The 18,566-nt window shown below is 40.6% G+C and overlaps 1 protein-coding gene across 24 annotated transcripts in view; it reads right to left on the bottom strand.

Moving 5' to 3' along the window:
- CAMK2G (calcium/calmodulin dependent protein kinase II gamma) overlaps positions 1–18,566 on the bottom strand; it is a 333,717-nt gene that overhangs the window by 46,243 nt on the left and 268,908 nt on the right. For 8 of the 24 annotated variants that reach the window (XM_075348870.1, XM_075348866.1, XM_075348859.1 and 5 more), the window contains exons 13-14: positions 14,152–14,190; positions 13,696–13,758 (exon numbers count right to left, since the gene is read on the bottom strand). The exons of 8 other annotated variants lie outside the window; for them this stretch is intronic. In XM_075348870.1, coding sequence (XP_075204985.1) covers positions 13,696–13,758; positions 14,152–14,190 — 102 coding nt within the window. The remainder of the gene's footprint in view (positions 1–13,695; positions 13,759–14,151; positions 14,191–18,566) is intronic. 8 more of the 24 variants (XM_075348871.1, XM_075348864.1, XM_075348873.1 and 5 more) reach the window with 1 other exon arrangement.

Below are 18,566 nucleotides of genomic sequence, written 5' to 3' on the forward strand. Positions count from 1 at the left end.
AAACTGTTTAAATATATAATTTTCTATTTTGTGGTTTTAATTTTCACAGTGCATAAAGAAAAATATGTTGCTACCCTACAAAAATATTATTCCTACTGATATGCGCTGTAGCAAATCAACAAAGCAAAAACTGTCAACTCTCAATAAAGAATGTACATTAACAGTGAGGTGTCAATCAGAGGAGGGGACATACCAGACTGCCCTGCAGGTGCCAGATAAACCTAGCAATGATAATTACCAAGTGATAAAGTCTTTACTTTAAGTAAAGAGACAATTTGAATATTTCCCAGAGGGGCATTGCAGCTATAAGTCCCCTTACCTGGCAGCCAGACTGGCTTGCAAAGTCTCCTTAAGGAGAATAGTGTTCCCCCGTGGAATTTTAGGGGCATTGCAGCTATAAGTCCCCTTACCTGGCAGCCAGACTGGCTTGCAAAGTCTCCTTAAGGAGAATAGTGTTCCCCCGTGGTCCCCACATAGCTTTCTCATGAGCCAGATCAGACACCCCCATACTTTGCACTGACGAGGGGCAAGCACCCCGAAACACCGTGTCTGCAAATTGGGATTCTGATCTGGCTTATATATCCTGAGTCATATTGCAAAGGATTGTCAAAAATCCACTTGTGACTTTTAGGATCGCTACTTCCAATAGGTGGCGCTGTGCTAGAGTTTGTCTCCTTTACTGGAGAGACAATTTGAATATTTCCCAGAGGGGCATTGCAGCTATAAGTCCCCTTACCTGGCAGCCAGACTGGCTTGCAAAGTCTCCTTAAGGAGAATAGTGTTCCCCCGTGGAATTTTAGGGGCATTGCAGCTATAAGTCCCCTTACCTGGCAGCCAGACTGGCTTGCAAAGTCTCCTTAAGGAGAATAGTGTTCCCCCGTGGTCCCCACATAGCTTTCTCATGAGCCAGATCAGACACCCCCATACTTTGCACTGACGAGGGGCAAGCACCCCGAAACACCGTGTCTGCAAATTGGGATTCTGATCTGGCTTATATATCCTGAGTCATATTGCAAAGGATTGTCAAAAATCCACTTGTGACTTTTAGGATCGCTACTTCCAATAGGTGGCGCTGTGCTAGAGTTTGTCTCCTTTACTGGAGAGACAATTTGAATATTTCCCAGAGGGGCATTGCAGCTATAAGTCCCCTTACCTGGCAGCCAGACTGGCTTGCAAAGTCTCCTTAAGGAGAATAGTGTTCCCCCGTGGAATTTTAGGGGCATTGCAGCTATAAGTCCCCTTACCTGGCAGCCAGACTGGCTTGCAAAGTCTCCTTAAGGAGAATAGTGTTCCCCCGTGGTCCCCACATAGCTTTCTCATGAGCCAGATCAGACACCCCCATACTTTGCACTGACGAGGGGCAAGCACCCCGAAACACCGTGTCTGCAAATTGGGATTCTGATCTGGCTTATATATCCTGAGTCATATTGCAAAGGATTGTCAAAAATCCACTTGTGACTTTTAGGATCGCTACTTCCAATAGGTGGCGCTGTGCTAGAGTTTGTCTCCTTTACTGGAGAGACAATTTGAATATTTCCCAGAGGGGCATTGCAGCTATAAGTCCCCTTACCTGGCAGCCAGACTGGCTTGCAAAGTCTCCTTAAGGAGAATAGTGTTCCCCCGTGGAATTTTAGGGGCATTGCAGCTATAAGTCCCCTTACCTGGCAGCCAGACTGGCTTGCAAAGTCTCCTTAAGGAGAATAGTGTTCCCCCGTGGTCCCCACATAGCTTTCTCATGAGCCAGATCAGACACCCCCATACTTTGCACTGACGAGGGGCAAGCACCCCGAAACACCGTGTCTGCAAATTGGGATTCTGATCTGGCTTATATATCCTGAGTCATATTGCAAAGGATTGTCAAAAATCCACTTGTGACTTTTAGGATCGCTACTTCCAATAGGTGGCGCTGTGCTAGAGTTTGTCTCCTTTACTGGAGAGACAATTTGAATATTTCCCAGAGGGGCATTGCAGCTATAAGTCCCCTTACCTGGCAGCCAGACTGGCTTGCAAAGTCTCCTTAAGGAGAATAGTGTTCCCCCGTGGAATTTTAGGGGCATTGCAGCTATAAGTCCCCTTACCTGGCAGCCAGACTGGCTTGCAAAGTCTCCTTAAGGAGAATAGTGTTCCCCCGTGGTCCCCACATAGCTTTCTCATGAGCCAGATCAGACACCCCCATACTTTGCACTGACGAGGGGCAAGCACCCCGAAACACCGTGTCTGCAAATTGGGATTCTGATCTGGCTTATATATCCTGAGTCATATTGCAAAGGATTGTCAAAAATCCACTTGTGACTTTTAGGATCGCTACTTCCAATAGGTGGCGCTGTGCTAGAGTTTGTCTCCTTTACTGGAGAGACAATTTGAATACTTTAAGTAAACAACATTACAAAGCCTGATAAAGGCATAGTTGATTTGTGTTTTCTAGCCCTATGGCATGCTGTCCTTATATTAGATGTCACCTATAAGGTACCTGACTGTAAATGTTTATTTATGATACTGACTACGTCTCATCAGTCCTGTGGTTCCTGTATGGTCTACAGTCTGATTAAGACTGTTAAAAACTCCTAGTATCTTCGTACCATTGTTAAAAACATACTGGGAATTGACATTGCAATTGATCGCTGTACTAAGCTTAGAGATTTAATCATGTGCTGACGGTGGTTCTGGCTCTGCATTCATGTACTGACAACGGTTCTAGAACTGAACTCATATATTGATAATGGTCCTCTGGGACCCTTCTCAAATACTCAAAAGTTGGTTCTGGTGATGTATTCATGCAAGTACCCCTTTACATTTTTGCAGCCCTTGGACCAAAAATGTTTTGAACCCTTGTTCTATCCCCTATTTCCCACAAGGCTAATTCACATGGTTTATTTGCTCCAAATACTACGGGAGGCATAACTGATATGTTACTGCAAATCTAATGTGAATTTTACACTTGGATATAAAAGACAAGCAAACACACAACTACATATACACACAAACACGCTTGGTATGACAGATTGCGCTCATAACATCCTCACTGTGTGAACATTGCCACATAGTCAGCATTGTAACTAGTTCAGCCAGAAACAACTGCTGCTAGGAGCACTTGTGAATCACTGACATACCATCAAGAGCTGCAAGGAAAAAGAGATATTTACACAGCTGCTTTAGTTGGCACACTTTCTGAGTTTGTTCTAGCCACATTGTTTCAAACCTTGAGTGATTTAAAAGTCTCAAGAGGTTATGCTGAAAATTAAAAACTTGCAGAAAAAAAAAAATAGTTGTTCTTAATATATAAATGCTACATACAATCTACATTAAAATAAACCCTGAAGTGACCAGAGTACGTCGTCAGCCATTCAGTGTGTATAACTGGAATTTCCGGCCCTTTGGCATGTCCTCAGAATCTTCAAAAATAAAAACTGTTGCAGTTTGCTTGAGTTCCCCATTATCTTCCATTATACTCGGTACACGAGTTAAGTCGTCCCAGCGTCCAACTGCACGTTTCGAGTACCGAGCACGGTAGTGGTCGCTCATCACTAGATTCGAATGAGAACATGAAAGATAGTTCGTCCCCGTTGCAATCATTATAGCATCGTCTAAAATAAAAGCAGGGAGGCTGCGCCATGTGAATGCATTCCAAGGTCATCACTTGGAGATTTTTTTTTTTTCTTTTTTCAAAGTGACTTTTTGGTGTCTTGAGGTCTCCTTTCCTTTTAAGACAAAAAAATCTTGAAAATGTTGAAAAAGGTTTCATGAATTATGCACAAAATGAAAGCAGATTTTTTGGTTTTATTTTACATTATTTTATTTCAACCTTTTTGGAGCAAAAAGTCACACGTTAGGCTTTACATGTGCAGAAAAAAAATAAAGTTTGCCAGGTAAATAGGAGTTCCAGTAAGAAAATAATTATTGGATGAAAAAGATCATAATAATAATATTAATAATAACAATAATAATAAATTATTATGTCTAATAATAATAAGTACAATACAATGCGATTCGGCTACATACAGCCTGATGAAGGCTGGTTACAGCCAAAATACATTTCATCATCTTTTTCACCTAATGGGGATTGATTTGTTGGAGCGCCTAATTACCTGGTGATCTTTCTTTGTCCATTCTTGTCCACCATGCTCTGATGCGGAGTAGATGCTTACGGCTCACTAGGAGAGCTGCACCTAATTATTATTTATTATGATTGCACCATTCAATCCATGGTTCTTTACAAGGAATGGTAATATCAGTGAATTTCCTGATGAAGAAGTGGGGTGACACTTCGAAACACGTAAAATAAAACCATCTTAATCAGTTTTTCAGGATTTCTGTCATATCTTCAACAGTGTAGTAATAGTTCCACTTCAACTTTGTTCCTGATCTGATCAGCTTTTTTTGCACCTGGACTCTGCAGAAGCTGGTTACATGCTTTAATTCTGGTTCTGTGACACACAACCCCATAAGGTGAGCACATTCCCTTATTACTCTTAAATGTCCGTTGGGTAAGACCCTATTGCGCTTTTTCCCTTCAGCTTTTATAATGTCAATGTTGTCTCATGTGGTTGAATTTACGACCATCAGGTTTTGAGCTTGACTCACGGTAGTTATTTTGCATCTGACCTTTTGGAAAAGCCACCCCTACCCTTCTCCTTTATCACCTGCTGAGACGAGCGCGGTCAGCTTGTGGAGTACTCGTGTGATCTTTCTCTTTAGAGACTGCAGCTCTCAGACTGCCCTGCTGATGCTCCAGTGTCACAAGGACTGGCAGATGACATTCTATGAATGACACGTGGTGGTCAATAATATATACACTTGTGACACTGTACTACAACGCAGGATGCTACAACTTACTGTAACTGGAAACCAAAGCAGCCGTTAATGGCATGGCTCTTTTTCAATGAACTGTGAAAGGGGCCCATGCGAAAACTAGGTCTATTTTGAGAAAGCCCTAGCAGAGCAAAATGGGCAATCATGTGGAATATATTGTATAATTATATATATATATATATATATATATATACATATACATACATACATATATATATACACAGTGCCTACAAGTAGTATTCAACCCCCTGCAGATTTAGCAGGTTTGATAAGATGCAAATAAGTTAGAGCCTGCAAACTTCAAACGAGCAGGATTTATTAACAGATGCATAAATCTTACAAACCAACAAGTTATGTTGCTCAGTTAAATTTTAATAAATTTTCAACATAAAAGTGTGGGTCAATTATTATTCAACCCCTAGGTTTAATATTTTGTGGAATAACCCTTGTTTGCAATTACAGCTAATAATCGTTTTTAATAAGACCTGATCAGGCCGGCACAGGTCTCTGGAGTTATCTTGGCCCAATCCTCCATGCAGATCTTCTCCAAGTTATCTAGGTTCTTTGGGTGTCTCATGTGGACTTTAATCTTGAGCTCCTTCCACAAATTTTCAATTGGGTTAAGGTCAGGAGACTGACTAGGCCACTGCAACCCCTTGATTTTTTCCCTCTTGAACAAGGCCTTGGTTTTCTTGGTTGTGTGCTTTGGGTCGTTGTCTTGTTGGAAGATGAAATGACGACCCATCTTAAGATCCTTGATGGAGGAGCGGAGGTTCTTAGCCAAAATCTCCAGGTAGGCCGTGCTATCCATCTTCCCATGGATGCGGACCAGATGGCCAGGCCCCTTGGCTGAGAAACAACCCCACAGCATGTTGCTGCCACCACCCTGCTTGACTGTAGGGATGGTATTCTTGGGGTCGTATGCAGTGCCATCCAGTCTCCAAACGTCACGTGTGTGGTTGGGCACCAAAGATCTCGATCTTGGTCTCATCAGACCAGAGAACCTTGAACCAGTCTGTCTCAGAGTCCTCCAAGTGATCATGAGCAAACTGTAGACGAGCCTTGACATGACGCTTTGAAAGTAAAGGTACCTTACGGGCTCGTCTGGAACGGAGACCATTGCGGTGGAGTATGTTACTTATGGTATTGACTGAAACCAATGTCCCCACTGCCATGAGACCTTCACGGAGCTCCTACCTTGTTGTCCTTGGGTTAGCCTTGACTCTTCGGACAAGCCTGGCCTCGGCACGGGTGGAAAATTTCAAAGGCTGTCCAGGCCGTGGAAGGCTAACAGTAGTTCCATAAGCCTTCCACTTCCGGATGATGCTCCCAACAGTGGAGACAGGTAGGCCCAACTCCTTGGAAAGGGTTTTGTACCCCTTGCCAGCCTTGTGACCCTCCACGATCTTGTCTCTGATGGCCTTGGAATGCTCCTTTGTCTTTCCCATGTTGACCAAGTTTGAGTGCTGTTCACAAGTTTGGGGAGGGTCTTAATTAGTCAGAAAAGGCTGGAAAAATAGATAATTAATCCAAACATGTGAAGCTCATCGTTCTTTGTGCCTGAAATACTTCTTAATACTTTAGGGGAACCAAACAGAATTCTGGTGGATTGAGGGGTTGAATAATAAATGACCCTCTGAATAAACTTTTCACAATTTAAAAAAAAAAACAAAACAAATAACATTCTTTTTTGCTGCAGTGCATTTCACACTTCCAGGCTGATCTACAGTCCAAATGTCACAATGCCAAGTTAATTCCGAATGTGTAAACCTGCTAAATCTGCAGGGGGTTGAATACCACATACATACATTATATATCTATCTATCCATCTATCTATCCATCTATCCATCTATCTATCTATATATATATCTAGATATCTATAAATATATATATATATATCTATATATATATATATATCTATATATATATATCTATATATATATATTGTACCATCACCCATTCCCTGTAGACTGTGAGCCCTCGCGGGCAGGGTCCTCTCTCCTCCTATACCAGTCTGTCTTGTACTGTTAATGATTGTTGTACGTATACCCTTCACTCACTTGCAAAGCGCCATGGAATAAATGACGCTATAATAATAATAAATAATAATAATAATATATACACACATACATACACACACAAATACACATACATACAGATACACACAGTTTATATAATATACTGTATATATTTATATATATATATATATATATATATATATATATATATATATATATATATATATATATATATATATATATATATATATGTAATTTATTTTATTTTCTTGAGTGAGAGAGATACGTTAGTATGAAGTGATTAACTTTGCACGATTTAACACTAGAACTACTGGACTCGTGACACCTATATAGAAATACATGGTGCAAAGTAGTCAAAATGACCTCAGTAGTTCTAGTGTTAACATCATATCATGATTGTCTGTGTTTATCTGTATTTGCTCTGTTCAAGACCCCAGGGTTATGTATTAAAAACAAATACAAATTCCTTACAATATTTTGGCAGTTTATAGCCTTTATCAAGCAAAATGAAGGAATAATTCTGGCTACTCTAGATAATATTGAATCTGTCCCAGATGGCTAGATCATAACAGATCTCTTTTTAAGGCGCACACCCAGAAATTCTTTACTGGCTTAAGACAAACAATGCAATTATTTCCTACTAAAAAGGTTTATTAAAACGGATTGAGAGAATAATTAGTGATCTGGTCAAAAAAGTGATGGGCGGGAAGGAAATTGACAGTCAACTTAAACATTGTGAATTTTCCCAGGAGTTACTAGATCAGTCTGGAAGGGAAAATCACACAGGTGCGGGCATCAGATTTGAGGAAACCTAAAAGGATCCCTTTTGTTACCAAATAGAGTACCTTGTGAAAGCATTCACCTCCCACCTTGGCTTTTTACCTATTTTGTTACATTACAACCTGCATTTAAATATTTGTGTGTCCAAAATCCAGTGTATGAAAAGAAGCGTCAGCTCACTCGGGAGATGGCAGGAAAATCTTTATTCTGCTATAGCAGACATAAGCACGGGAACAGTTGGGGGGAGAGAGGAGAGTGCAGGGACGGGAGACAAACAACAGCCATTTTGCGCTGTGGATAGCGCTTTGACAAGTCCTTGTCTGCTTATGTCTGCTATAGCAGAATAAAGATTTTCCTGCCATCTCCCGAGTGAGCTGCCGCTTCTTTTCTTACACTGGATTTTGGACACTGGAATCTTGACCACGCTGCTTGCAAAGCACCACCCGGTACGGCAGTACAAGCCTCGGAACAACTAAGTCCTGGGACAGCTGATCGCTGTTTAACTGAGTACGGCTCCACAAGACAGCCCTGCGCTACAGTGCCCGACTTTCTGTCTTATCTTAAATATTTTTGTAATCTGATTTGAGTGTGATGCATCAGCACTAACTAGTCTAAGTTCAGATGTGAAATGAGAAAAATGCAGGCAAAAATTAAATTTATGGGATTAAATAAATGAAAATTGCCATGTGCATATGTATTCACCCCTTTTGCTATGAAGACCCCAACAATTTTTGGTGAAAGCAATTATCTTCATAAGTCACATGCTTAGTGAAAGATTGCACACAGGTGGACGTCCTAAGTGTCCCATAGTCTGTCAGTATATACACGCACCTTTTCTGAAAGGCTATAGAGGCTGTGACATCACTAAGCGAAGGCACCACTAACCAAACAACACCATGAAGACCAAGGAGATCTCCAAACAAGTGAGAGACAAATTTGTTGAGAAGTACAAATCAGGATTCTGTTCTAAAACGTTATCCCAATATCTGATGATTCCCCGGAGCACCATCATATCCATTATCATCAAATAGAAAGAACATGGTGCCACAACAAACCTGCCAAGAGAGGGCTGCCCACCAAAACTCTCAGCCGGGCAAGGAGGGCATTAATCAGAGGCAGCACAGGGACTAAAAGGTAACCCTGAAGGAGCTGCAGCGTTCCCAGGCAAAACCTGGAGTATCTGTCCATAGGAACCACAATAAGCCTTTATCTGGCCTTTATGGATGAGTGGCCAGAAAGCCTTTACTTACAGCCAAAAATTGGAAGGCTAGTTTTGCATTTGCCAGAAGACAGTTGGGAGGCTCCCCAAATGTATGAAAAAGGTGCTGTGGTTAGATGAGACCAAAATTGAACATTTTGGCCACCAAGATAAACGCTATGTCTGGTGCCAAACCAACGCAGCTTATCAACCCAAGAACACCATCCCCTCAGTGCAACATGCTGGCAGCAGCATCATGTTGTGAAGATGTTTTCAGCCAGCAAGGACAGGGCAAATAGTCCGAGTTGAGGGGAAGATGGATAGTGCGCAATACAGGGATATGCTTAGGTCAAACCTGTTTCAGTCTGTCAGTGATTTGAGACTGGGACGAGGTTCAACTTGGAAAAAAAAATGACCCAAAGTGTACTACTAAAGCAACGCTCCAGTAGTTGAAGGGGAAACGTATAAATATAAATGTGTAAATGTATTAGATTGGCCTAGTCAAAGCCAAGACATTAATCCAATTGAGATTCTATGGTCAGACCTGAAGATTGCTATTCACCAGAAGAAACCATCTAACTTCAAGGAGCTGGAGCAGTTTTGCCTTGAGGAATGAGCAAAAATCCAAGTGGCAAAATATGGAGAGCTCAAAGAAACTTATCCACAGTCACTTGCAATGTAATTGCCGCAAAAGGAGGCTTTACAAAGTACTGACTTTAGTGTGGTGTATTTTGAACCATCCATCTTCTCCTCAACTCAAACCATTTTCCTTGTCCTTGCTGGTGAAAACCATCCTCACAACATGATGCTGCTGCCAGCATGTTTCACTTTGGGGATAGTGTTCTTGGGGTGATGAGCTTTGTTGGTTTGGCATCAGGGTGCTTTACACGCTGTGGCATCGCTAGCAATCTTGTTAGCGATGTAACACGCCAGATCGCACATACGATTTGCAGAGATCGCACATGTGACCGGCACTACAAAAATGACCTATGTGCGATCTCGGCAAATCTTATCTGCGATCTGGCGTGTCACATCGCTAACGAGATCGCTAGCGATATCGCAGCGTGTAAAGCGCCCTATAGACTTTACCTTGGTGGCAAAAACATTCAATTTTGGTCTCATCTAACCACAGCACCTTCTTCATACATTTGGGGAGTCTCCCACATATCTTCTGGCAAACTCAAAACTAGTCTTCCAATTTTGGCTGTAAGTAAAGGCTTTTATCTGGCCACTTATTCATAAAGGCCAGCTATATGGAGTGTTTAGCTTATTGTGGTCATGTGGACATATACTCCAGTCATTGCTTGTAAATGCTGCAGGGTTATTTTTGTTTTTTGTGCTGCATCTCTGAATAATGAAGTTTTCAGTTACTTTGTCCTATTTGTTGTTTGCTTCAAAATGAAAATGTTCATAGTTTTATCTACATGTTCTTTACATGAACTCATGTAAACCCGTAAAGAAAAGACAACAATTCCAGGTTGTGATGTAGCAACGTATGAAAAATGCTAAAGGGGGGTGGGGGTAGAGTACTTTCGCAAGGCACTGTAAGCACATAGAAGCTCTATCCCAGATACTTATATTTTTCGCCAATCTTCATTATCAGGTAGGTACTTGATAAAGCAGATTTGGTGATAAATTGAGCCTAAGGACATGTGCACACTAGAAATTGACTTTTTCTTAAGGAAAATCCGGACCCTCTGAAAGAATCCCGCACCAGCGGTACAAAACCGCACCAAAACAGCAACGAAATCCGCATGCATTTTTGCCGAGGTTTGGGTGCGGATTTGCCGCGGTTTTTCTGCAGGTTGGTCCCTGTGGATTTTTACCATAATCTATGGCAAAAACCACAGGTACCTGCGAAAAAGAAGTGACATGCAGATTAATTCCGCACATGGTAAAATCCGCGGTAAATTCACAGCGTGCACGCATAGCCTTAAGAGGGTTCTACCAAAACCAAAAGGTCACTTGTTCTTGCCTCCCATGTTGCAACTACAACAGTGTAATCAAAGGTGATATATTTCAACACTCACATTTGGGCAAAAAGTATCTCAAGAGATATTTTACCTGTAATTCAGAGTATTGCTAAAATGTCCATATGGGCTTCGTTACGTGGGCGAATCCACTCAGGTGATCACTGCCCGTATGAGTCAAAAGAAGTCCACAATATGATCAAACAAAATGGATCTACTGATCCTGCAACATTTTTTTTGAGGCACGACAGTATCTCAGAGTTAAAATATACTGTGTAGTAATGGACATTCTTGTTATTTCGAGACACAAAAGTGATCGATTGTAAAGAGATAAGAAGGAAACATCCTGGGTTAGAAATCTTGGGATAGTAGCCCCTAATGGTACGAATTTGGATTCTAATTTATTACCATTCATTTATAATTTGACTTTTCCTTTCAATGATGGCATAATCCCCTTCTTGGCAGTCTATGTCTAGAAAAATGGGGACTGAGTATATAATCGCACAGTGTTTCTTTTATATATACTATCTGCCCTGCAGGGTACAGGTACATGGGATTGTAAATATTGCATAGCATATTGTACAATCTATACTTACCTTAGGTGTCAACGGTCCTATTTCTATCTGTGCATATAGGCAGTGCATCTAGTTCCATTGGGGTGTGGATAATATAATACATATGAAACACTATATTTACAGGTTTGATTTTTTTTTTTTAAGAATAAGCATATTTTCGTAGGTTCTTGGTTTGTAACTTGGCGTTTAAGCTTAATTTGTAACTGCAGAGATGGGGCATGTTATTACTAGGATGACGTTCCCTCAGGGAGCACAATGCATAAAAATTGTCTCTTTTGTTGCCATAAGGATATTTACCCTTGGTTGGTGTATACCTTCGCCCTAGGAAGACCGGAGCTGGCATTCATTATTATGACACAGTTCCAACCCATTACGGTCATATCACTTGTTATGTGATCACGCACTTGGATCGGTGGTCATGTAATCATGCACTTGGAGTTGGCTCACATCATATATACGCCCTGGGTGCATACATACACATGCGGTATTGCTCTGGTGCTCCATATGATACCTAGGTTAGTCTTGGAAGAGATGCCTTCTGATTGGTGCATGGCATGGACTTGTGCTATATTAGAGGAAGGCTCAGCTATTCATGATCTGATATAGTGGTAGGTCTAAAGGGATTGAGGTGCCGTGTCTATAACTCATTTGCTGGTGTTAGTCGCTTTGCTCGGACGAGGAGCAGCATGAAACAGAGTTTGACTGTGTTACTGCAGCCAACTGCAGAATTTCTGAGAATACATACTTTGAAAAGCTGTCCAGGATCCATGTGTCTCCAAAACAGGACCCAAAGGCTTCTCTCCAATCCAATCCTCTTGACTGACCAGTCTCTCTGTGTGTGTACTAGAGAGGGACCTGTCCATCGAGGAGATCGGGTCAAGGAAAAACTGCCAGGGGACTTACCTTGGACTACTCATCTGAGACACATGGTCCGTGGCCAGTTGAAGCAATGCAACTTTTACGTTCACGGCTTCAGTAATGTAGCCAGTGACTTAAAGATTAATTTTAGTATACATGTGTAAATGAGCCCTAATAGTGTAAACACATTTGTCTAGATAACTTTGATGATTGATGTTTAGTGGAACCATACAAATTAAGAAAAAGCAATTACGTTCCTACTGAATCCTACAGATACAAAAATGATGTATTCTATTTATGAGTCACGTAGCCTATGTCCCCACTGATGAAGTTTACATGACCAATATGTGGCCGCTGCAGTGAATGAGAGCCACAGGTGGCCGACATCAGGGAATTCAAAGTGGAAATCATTTCTTTATCTAATAACATTTCCTATCTATCTAAGGGCCAATGTTGCAGAATCCAGGGAAACCTCTTAACAGTTTTAACTTAAAAAACCCCAAAAGATGTAAAGTTCACTAGACTGTTGAATATCATATTTTGGCCGGCAACTACCTCGGCTGGCTCTTCAATACACAGGAGCGCTCGTCCGGCCGAGTTCTCCTGTGTTCTCTATGAGAGCCGTTGAAAGACACGTTTCTTGGACAATACAATTAGCAGTGCAAAATCGTACATGCCTGATCGATATGACCCCAGACATAATTTGTCCGAAGACCCCATATAGAGGAGACTGTAGGCCAAACCCATTGATATCAGCGGGTTTAGGTGACAATAGTCTAATCTGGGGGTGGGAGGGCTTCAGACCTCTTTTGTCTACAAAATCGTTACATGTGAAAAGTGACAAACCTAAAAGACAAAACACAAATTATTATTAACTATTTATTGTAGGATACTGAATACAAAGCCTCAGCTCACCTCAGAGATGTAGATATTGGTAGATATTTTCGTTGGTTTCTCTAATATTGTACATAATGAGAAATGTACTGCAGTAGGGTGGCTTATTGTACATCTTTGTGCCTCATGTCCATTTGAAACCTTTAGCTAATACTATATATTAATACTATATATATGTACAAAGTGAAAAGCACTCATTGAACACAAGTTTAGGCTTCACACTACGGACCAATTCTGGCATTTGTTGCCAATATTATTTCTTCTCTTCCCAAAAGAAGCAAGAAAGAAGAGAGAAGCTAAGAGCTGCTCAGCATGCAAAGTAAAGTTAGTAGCACATCAATGGAAAAAACTCCACATCAGGGTCAAATGGGTCTCCATGCCATACTTCACCACTAGGGTACACAACATGTCCTGCCCCTGAGCATGCAGGCATTGGCATGCAGTTTCATCAGGGGCAGGAGAATATGACAAGGGAGGGAAAAGAAAGTCAAAAAAAGAGGAAATCAGTAGGGGAAAAAAACTCAGATTGAGGATTATAGTAATTGGGGTTCGGGTCAACTCATGCCACGTACCTTGCTCAGCCAAGTTGGCAGCACTGGTGGCGGCTGCAACGGGGGCGGAGCTCTGCCTGCCAACTGATTGGACAAAATCATTCAGTGGGAGGAGCCGCAACAATGCAACAGAAGACCAAATGAGCAACAATAAAGGCAAGATGCAAGTCAAATAAGCATTGATTAAAAAAAGTATGACAAAAATAAACAGAATTGTATGAAGCTTTAATAGACTTTAAATGCACATGTAGATTATTTTCACAGTTGCCTAGAGAAATGTTGGGGTGGACCTTGCAAAGCACAAAAGACTTCATTTTCTGTGATGCTAGGATGAAAGACACTAGATATATTTCACTCTCAAGCATTGAGTGGTAGCCAAGATTGTATGCAATAGCAAGCATTCACTTTCAGAATCATATCAGGTGGCTAAATGGCCAGACATCAAGCAAAGGATGCCAAGAGATGCAACATCCCCACCTGCTGGGTCTTCCTTTTTCTCTCTTCTGTTAACGGCACCTAGTTTTCAATTATAGAGACCTATTAGATATGATGTGATTACAATGCATCCGGCATGCTGCATCTTGCATTGCATTTACACACTCTATACAATGCCACAGTCAAGCATATCTTAATGACTCTTGTGTGCTCGCAAAGTTCCCCGACCTTCTCAAGCAAGATACACAGCAAAAAAAAAAAAAATCTACAGCAACAAGCCAAGAGGATAGGGCAGCGTAGCAAGTCAGTAGGAAGAAGGGGGGCTTTTGAAGAATGAAGAGACTGTGGGAAGAGGAAGGAAATGTGGCAAAAAGCCAGTGGTTCCACTCTACCGGGTCTTGTATTAGATAAGGCATTGGAGGAGAAAAAAAATAAAAAAAAAGTGTCTGAAGTGTGTCTTGTAAGTGGTAAAAAGAGCGAGAAATTAAAGGACAGAAAAAGTGAGAACAAGAAAAAAAAGTCACGATTATAAATTTTAAGGCACTGAAGTCTTCTGTAGTAAAATGAACAAAAAAAAGTGGTTGTGTGGCCAATAGCGGTCAGTAAGTAACACATTCTGATCTAAACATTTGGATGTTATGGGCCACACAGCCACTTTTTTAATGTAACAAACTTGAGGCCTTTTATTACTGTAAGGAATAGGGGAACTCGGACTGTTCACATCTGCTTTCTGAATCTTCCAGCATGGCGTCCTTGTTTCTGTGATGCCCAGATGAAATCTGTGATGGAGCCTTCAATGAAGATGTGAACAGAGCACTCAATTGATTGGGGGGTTTTCAATATCTCAGGCCAATGCATTTGTCAAACAGCAGCAGCAATATCAACATGCAAAAGGCAACAGTGGCTGTATTTGCCTCGCTCACTCGAGAAGCATAAGCATATGATCTGACAATTACTATGGGAAAGTGAAATGCCCATCAACCTCTATCTAGAAGACTAACAAGTCGAGCAGCAGAGAACTATTGCAGCTATAGCAATCCATGCAGCTGGAATGAGGCCCATGACCTAAAAGGAAAAAAAAACGGTCCCCAAAATCACCATTAACGTGGCTCAATCACTTTACTAAAGCCATTATCTGATTGTATATGAATCATTAAAGAGTGAAAACATCACAAAACCCTATGTTGAGAAGTTTACGATAAAAGACTTTTGTCCGATCAGAAATCCTGAAGGTATATTGTTAGGTTGCCTGGAACAAAAGAGCTGCACTGAGTTAGGAGTGGCCCTGTGCGGAGAAAAACATCAGATCTGTGCTGTATTACTAGACCAGCCTCAGCCCCTAAAGATATGCCATTGTAAACTGTGGGGAAAATGCTTTTAGAGTATAGTAGATGAGCAAAGCACCTCACAATGCAAAACATTCAGAAAATGTATTGTGGATTAATGTAGCACACTCACTAATATATTTCGCGGTTCATCTTCTGCCTTTTTCCTGCATACTCTCTGGCAGTTACATAGTTACTTAGGTTGAAAAAAGACCTAGGTCCATCTAGTTCAACCTTCCTCCACCAGTTCGGTCTTGGTGAGAACCAAGGCACTAAATGACCATTTTTTATAGACAACGTTTTTAGAGAAGGAGGGAAGTATAGGGCTGATATTTTCAGAATTATACTATTTATACTTGCTTAGGTAGCATAGAAAAGTCTATAGTAGTGTATATATAGTATATAGTAGTCTCCCCTTGAGAACCTGGTTAAAAAACCCCAATAACCTAAGGCCTGAGTCACTAAGACTGGCATTATGTATGCCATTTTTAAATTACAGGAGTAAGATGCGCGTAATTCATTAGGAGGCGCACACCCTGACCCACACACTTTAACGGATCTGGCCATGACTGGTACGAAAACACCAATGGTCTTTAATTTTTTCTACAATTTCAAGTTTGAAAGTTTTGTGACTTTTCAAAGTGTTTTCCACCATAAATCAAAAACAATTAGGTGAATTAGGGCATAAAAGGGTTAGGAGTAAGAGCCTCAGCCTCTTCTAAGTGATACAGGGAGGTGCTGAACTACTTTATGTGGGGCATATGCCCAAGTAACTGCTGCTGCCCCTAAATAGTGCTCCTCCTCACTGTGCTCCCCTTTTCCAGTTCATAGGGGTTGTATATGTGACATATCGATCTGCATGCCTATACAATGGCATACCTGTCAAGCTTTCTATTAGAGGTATAAGTTTAGAGTGCTCTTGATGCATTTATCTGATAGAAGTTTCAAAACGTGTGTGAAAGTCCCTAAATACCATTTCTGGCCTAAAAATTAAAGGGCTATTCCCATCTCCAAGATCCTATCCCAATATGTAGTAGGTGTAATAATAAGAATATTAGAAAATACCTCCAATTAGAAATGTAGTATAGTCTTCCTGATATAGCCCTGTCTCTTACCTCATGTGCAGGACACTGCAGCTTCTATGTCCATGGTTACATCCACTCATATAATGAGTTAGTTGCTCATGGTCGTAACCATGGACACGTAAGCTGCAATGCCCTGCACATGAGGTAAGAGATATGGCTATATCAGGAGAGCTATACTACATTTCTAAATTGAGGTATTTGCGAATATTATTACATCTACTACATATTGGGGTAGGATCTTGCACATGGGAATACCCTTTTAAGTACTTTTATTTAAATATGGACTGACTGTGGATACAATTAGCTGACACAATGATTGTTAGGGCTCCTGTGTTAATCCAACTCTCTTAAAATTTATAGTATAAACTGTATAATTACAATAAATCACAAAATGGCATTTATGATTAGCTAGGCGTTTTGTACAACACAGCAATTCTGTGGCCATGGAGAGATTTCCCCTATGAAAGCTCATGTAACATAGGCGCTTTTGTGGCAGATACACACAAGATGGTGCCAATCCCACACTGTACACCTAACAAGATTGATACCAAGATGACAAACTGTTTGGATGTTGATTAAGTTGTATAGTTCTCTTCTTCAGTCTTTTTCCCCTTTTGAACTACTTTAATATGGGTAAATAGTGTTCAAAAGGAATAAATGTTTATATTCTCTGGACAAAAAAAAGCAGAAACCAAAAAATTCTTCATGTTAGAAAATTCTAAGGATATAGACCCTCATTATTAACAAAGTACAGAGTGGCTACACAGGCATCTACGAGCCTAGAGGACTTTTCAGGCAGACATCAGAGGATGACTGGTGGTCCTAACAGTTTTAAGTCCCATTATCATCTTATAATTACAAAACCAGTCTGATGAAAAAAGCGAATGTCTAAAGCGGACAACCCCTTTAAGCTTCAACATGGCGTCAATAGTGAATTAGGAATGAAATCTTTAATGGCTGTCCTTTTTATTTGCAAGATCTTGGAATAATATCTGTTCCCATCTGAAAAGAGTTAAATACCGAGAAAATCAGCAGCTTCTATGATCGACTATGAGAAAAGACAATGACCACAAAAAGAAGTAATTATTAATATACGGAAGGCACAGACACACATTAAAATGATGCGTGCAACTTTCGAAGAAAATTCCACTGATGGTTAGATCATGGAAAATACTAAATTCATTGTCGCTTATGCGCTGCGGGTGCCAGAGACAAAAATACAATTAACACTCAGCGCTCAGAGGCAAAATGAATCAGCTCGGTCACCGCGACCTAAGGGAGGAAAGCCTTCATTATGTCAGTACAGAACATTTAGCTACAGCAAGAGTTAAAATATCTGCACCCGAAACGCAAGTGCTCACCCCCCTGTGGGGCGCTCGTGATGCGCTTCACTCATGCTCGGCAAACACAGAGCTGTCTATAGAGTCTCAACCCAGAAAAATAAAAATTATGTATACTAACCAATAGCAAATGACATTTATATAACTAAACAGTGGCTCAGTCATAGGCTTTCATGTAATAATACGAGTCTCTACATGGACACATTAATGTTAGTAATATTTCCTAATTGTTCCTCCTGTTGCTAAATGTTAGGCAGCACATCATTGAAAATCCATGGCACAGCACAGCGATGCCTAGATGTATTCTTATCCACACATAGTTAAAAGTAGAATACTCAAGAGCACCTTATATTTTATATGGAACGAGTCTGAAAGAGCAAGACCATGCTAATGAAATCCCTATAAGATAACCAGGCGGAAGCACCTTTCCTTACAAGTCTGCATTAAGATACTCCTGTGTTATTCTTCATAGAAGCTGATCTGTAAACTGAGCAATACTATTCTCATTTGTCAATAAAGCGCGTGTGTGTATGGCTGTATATTATATGTGTGTGTGTGTATATATTTTGTGTATATGATATACACACACATTATATATATATATATATATATATATATATATATATATATATATATATATATATATATATATATATATATATATATACACATATATACACACAGATTATATATATATATACACATAT

Source organism: Anomaloglossus baeobatrachus, chromosome 5 (genome assembly GCF_048569485.1).
Source record: "Anomaloglossus baeobatrachus isolate aAnoBae1 chromosome 5, aAnoBae1.hap1, whole genome shotgun sequence".
Classification (NCBI taxonomy): Eukaryota; Metazoa; Chordata; class Amphibia; order Anura; family Aromobatidae; genus Anomaloglossus; species Anomaloglossus baeobatrachus.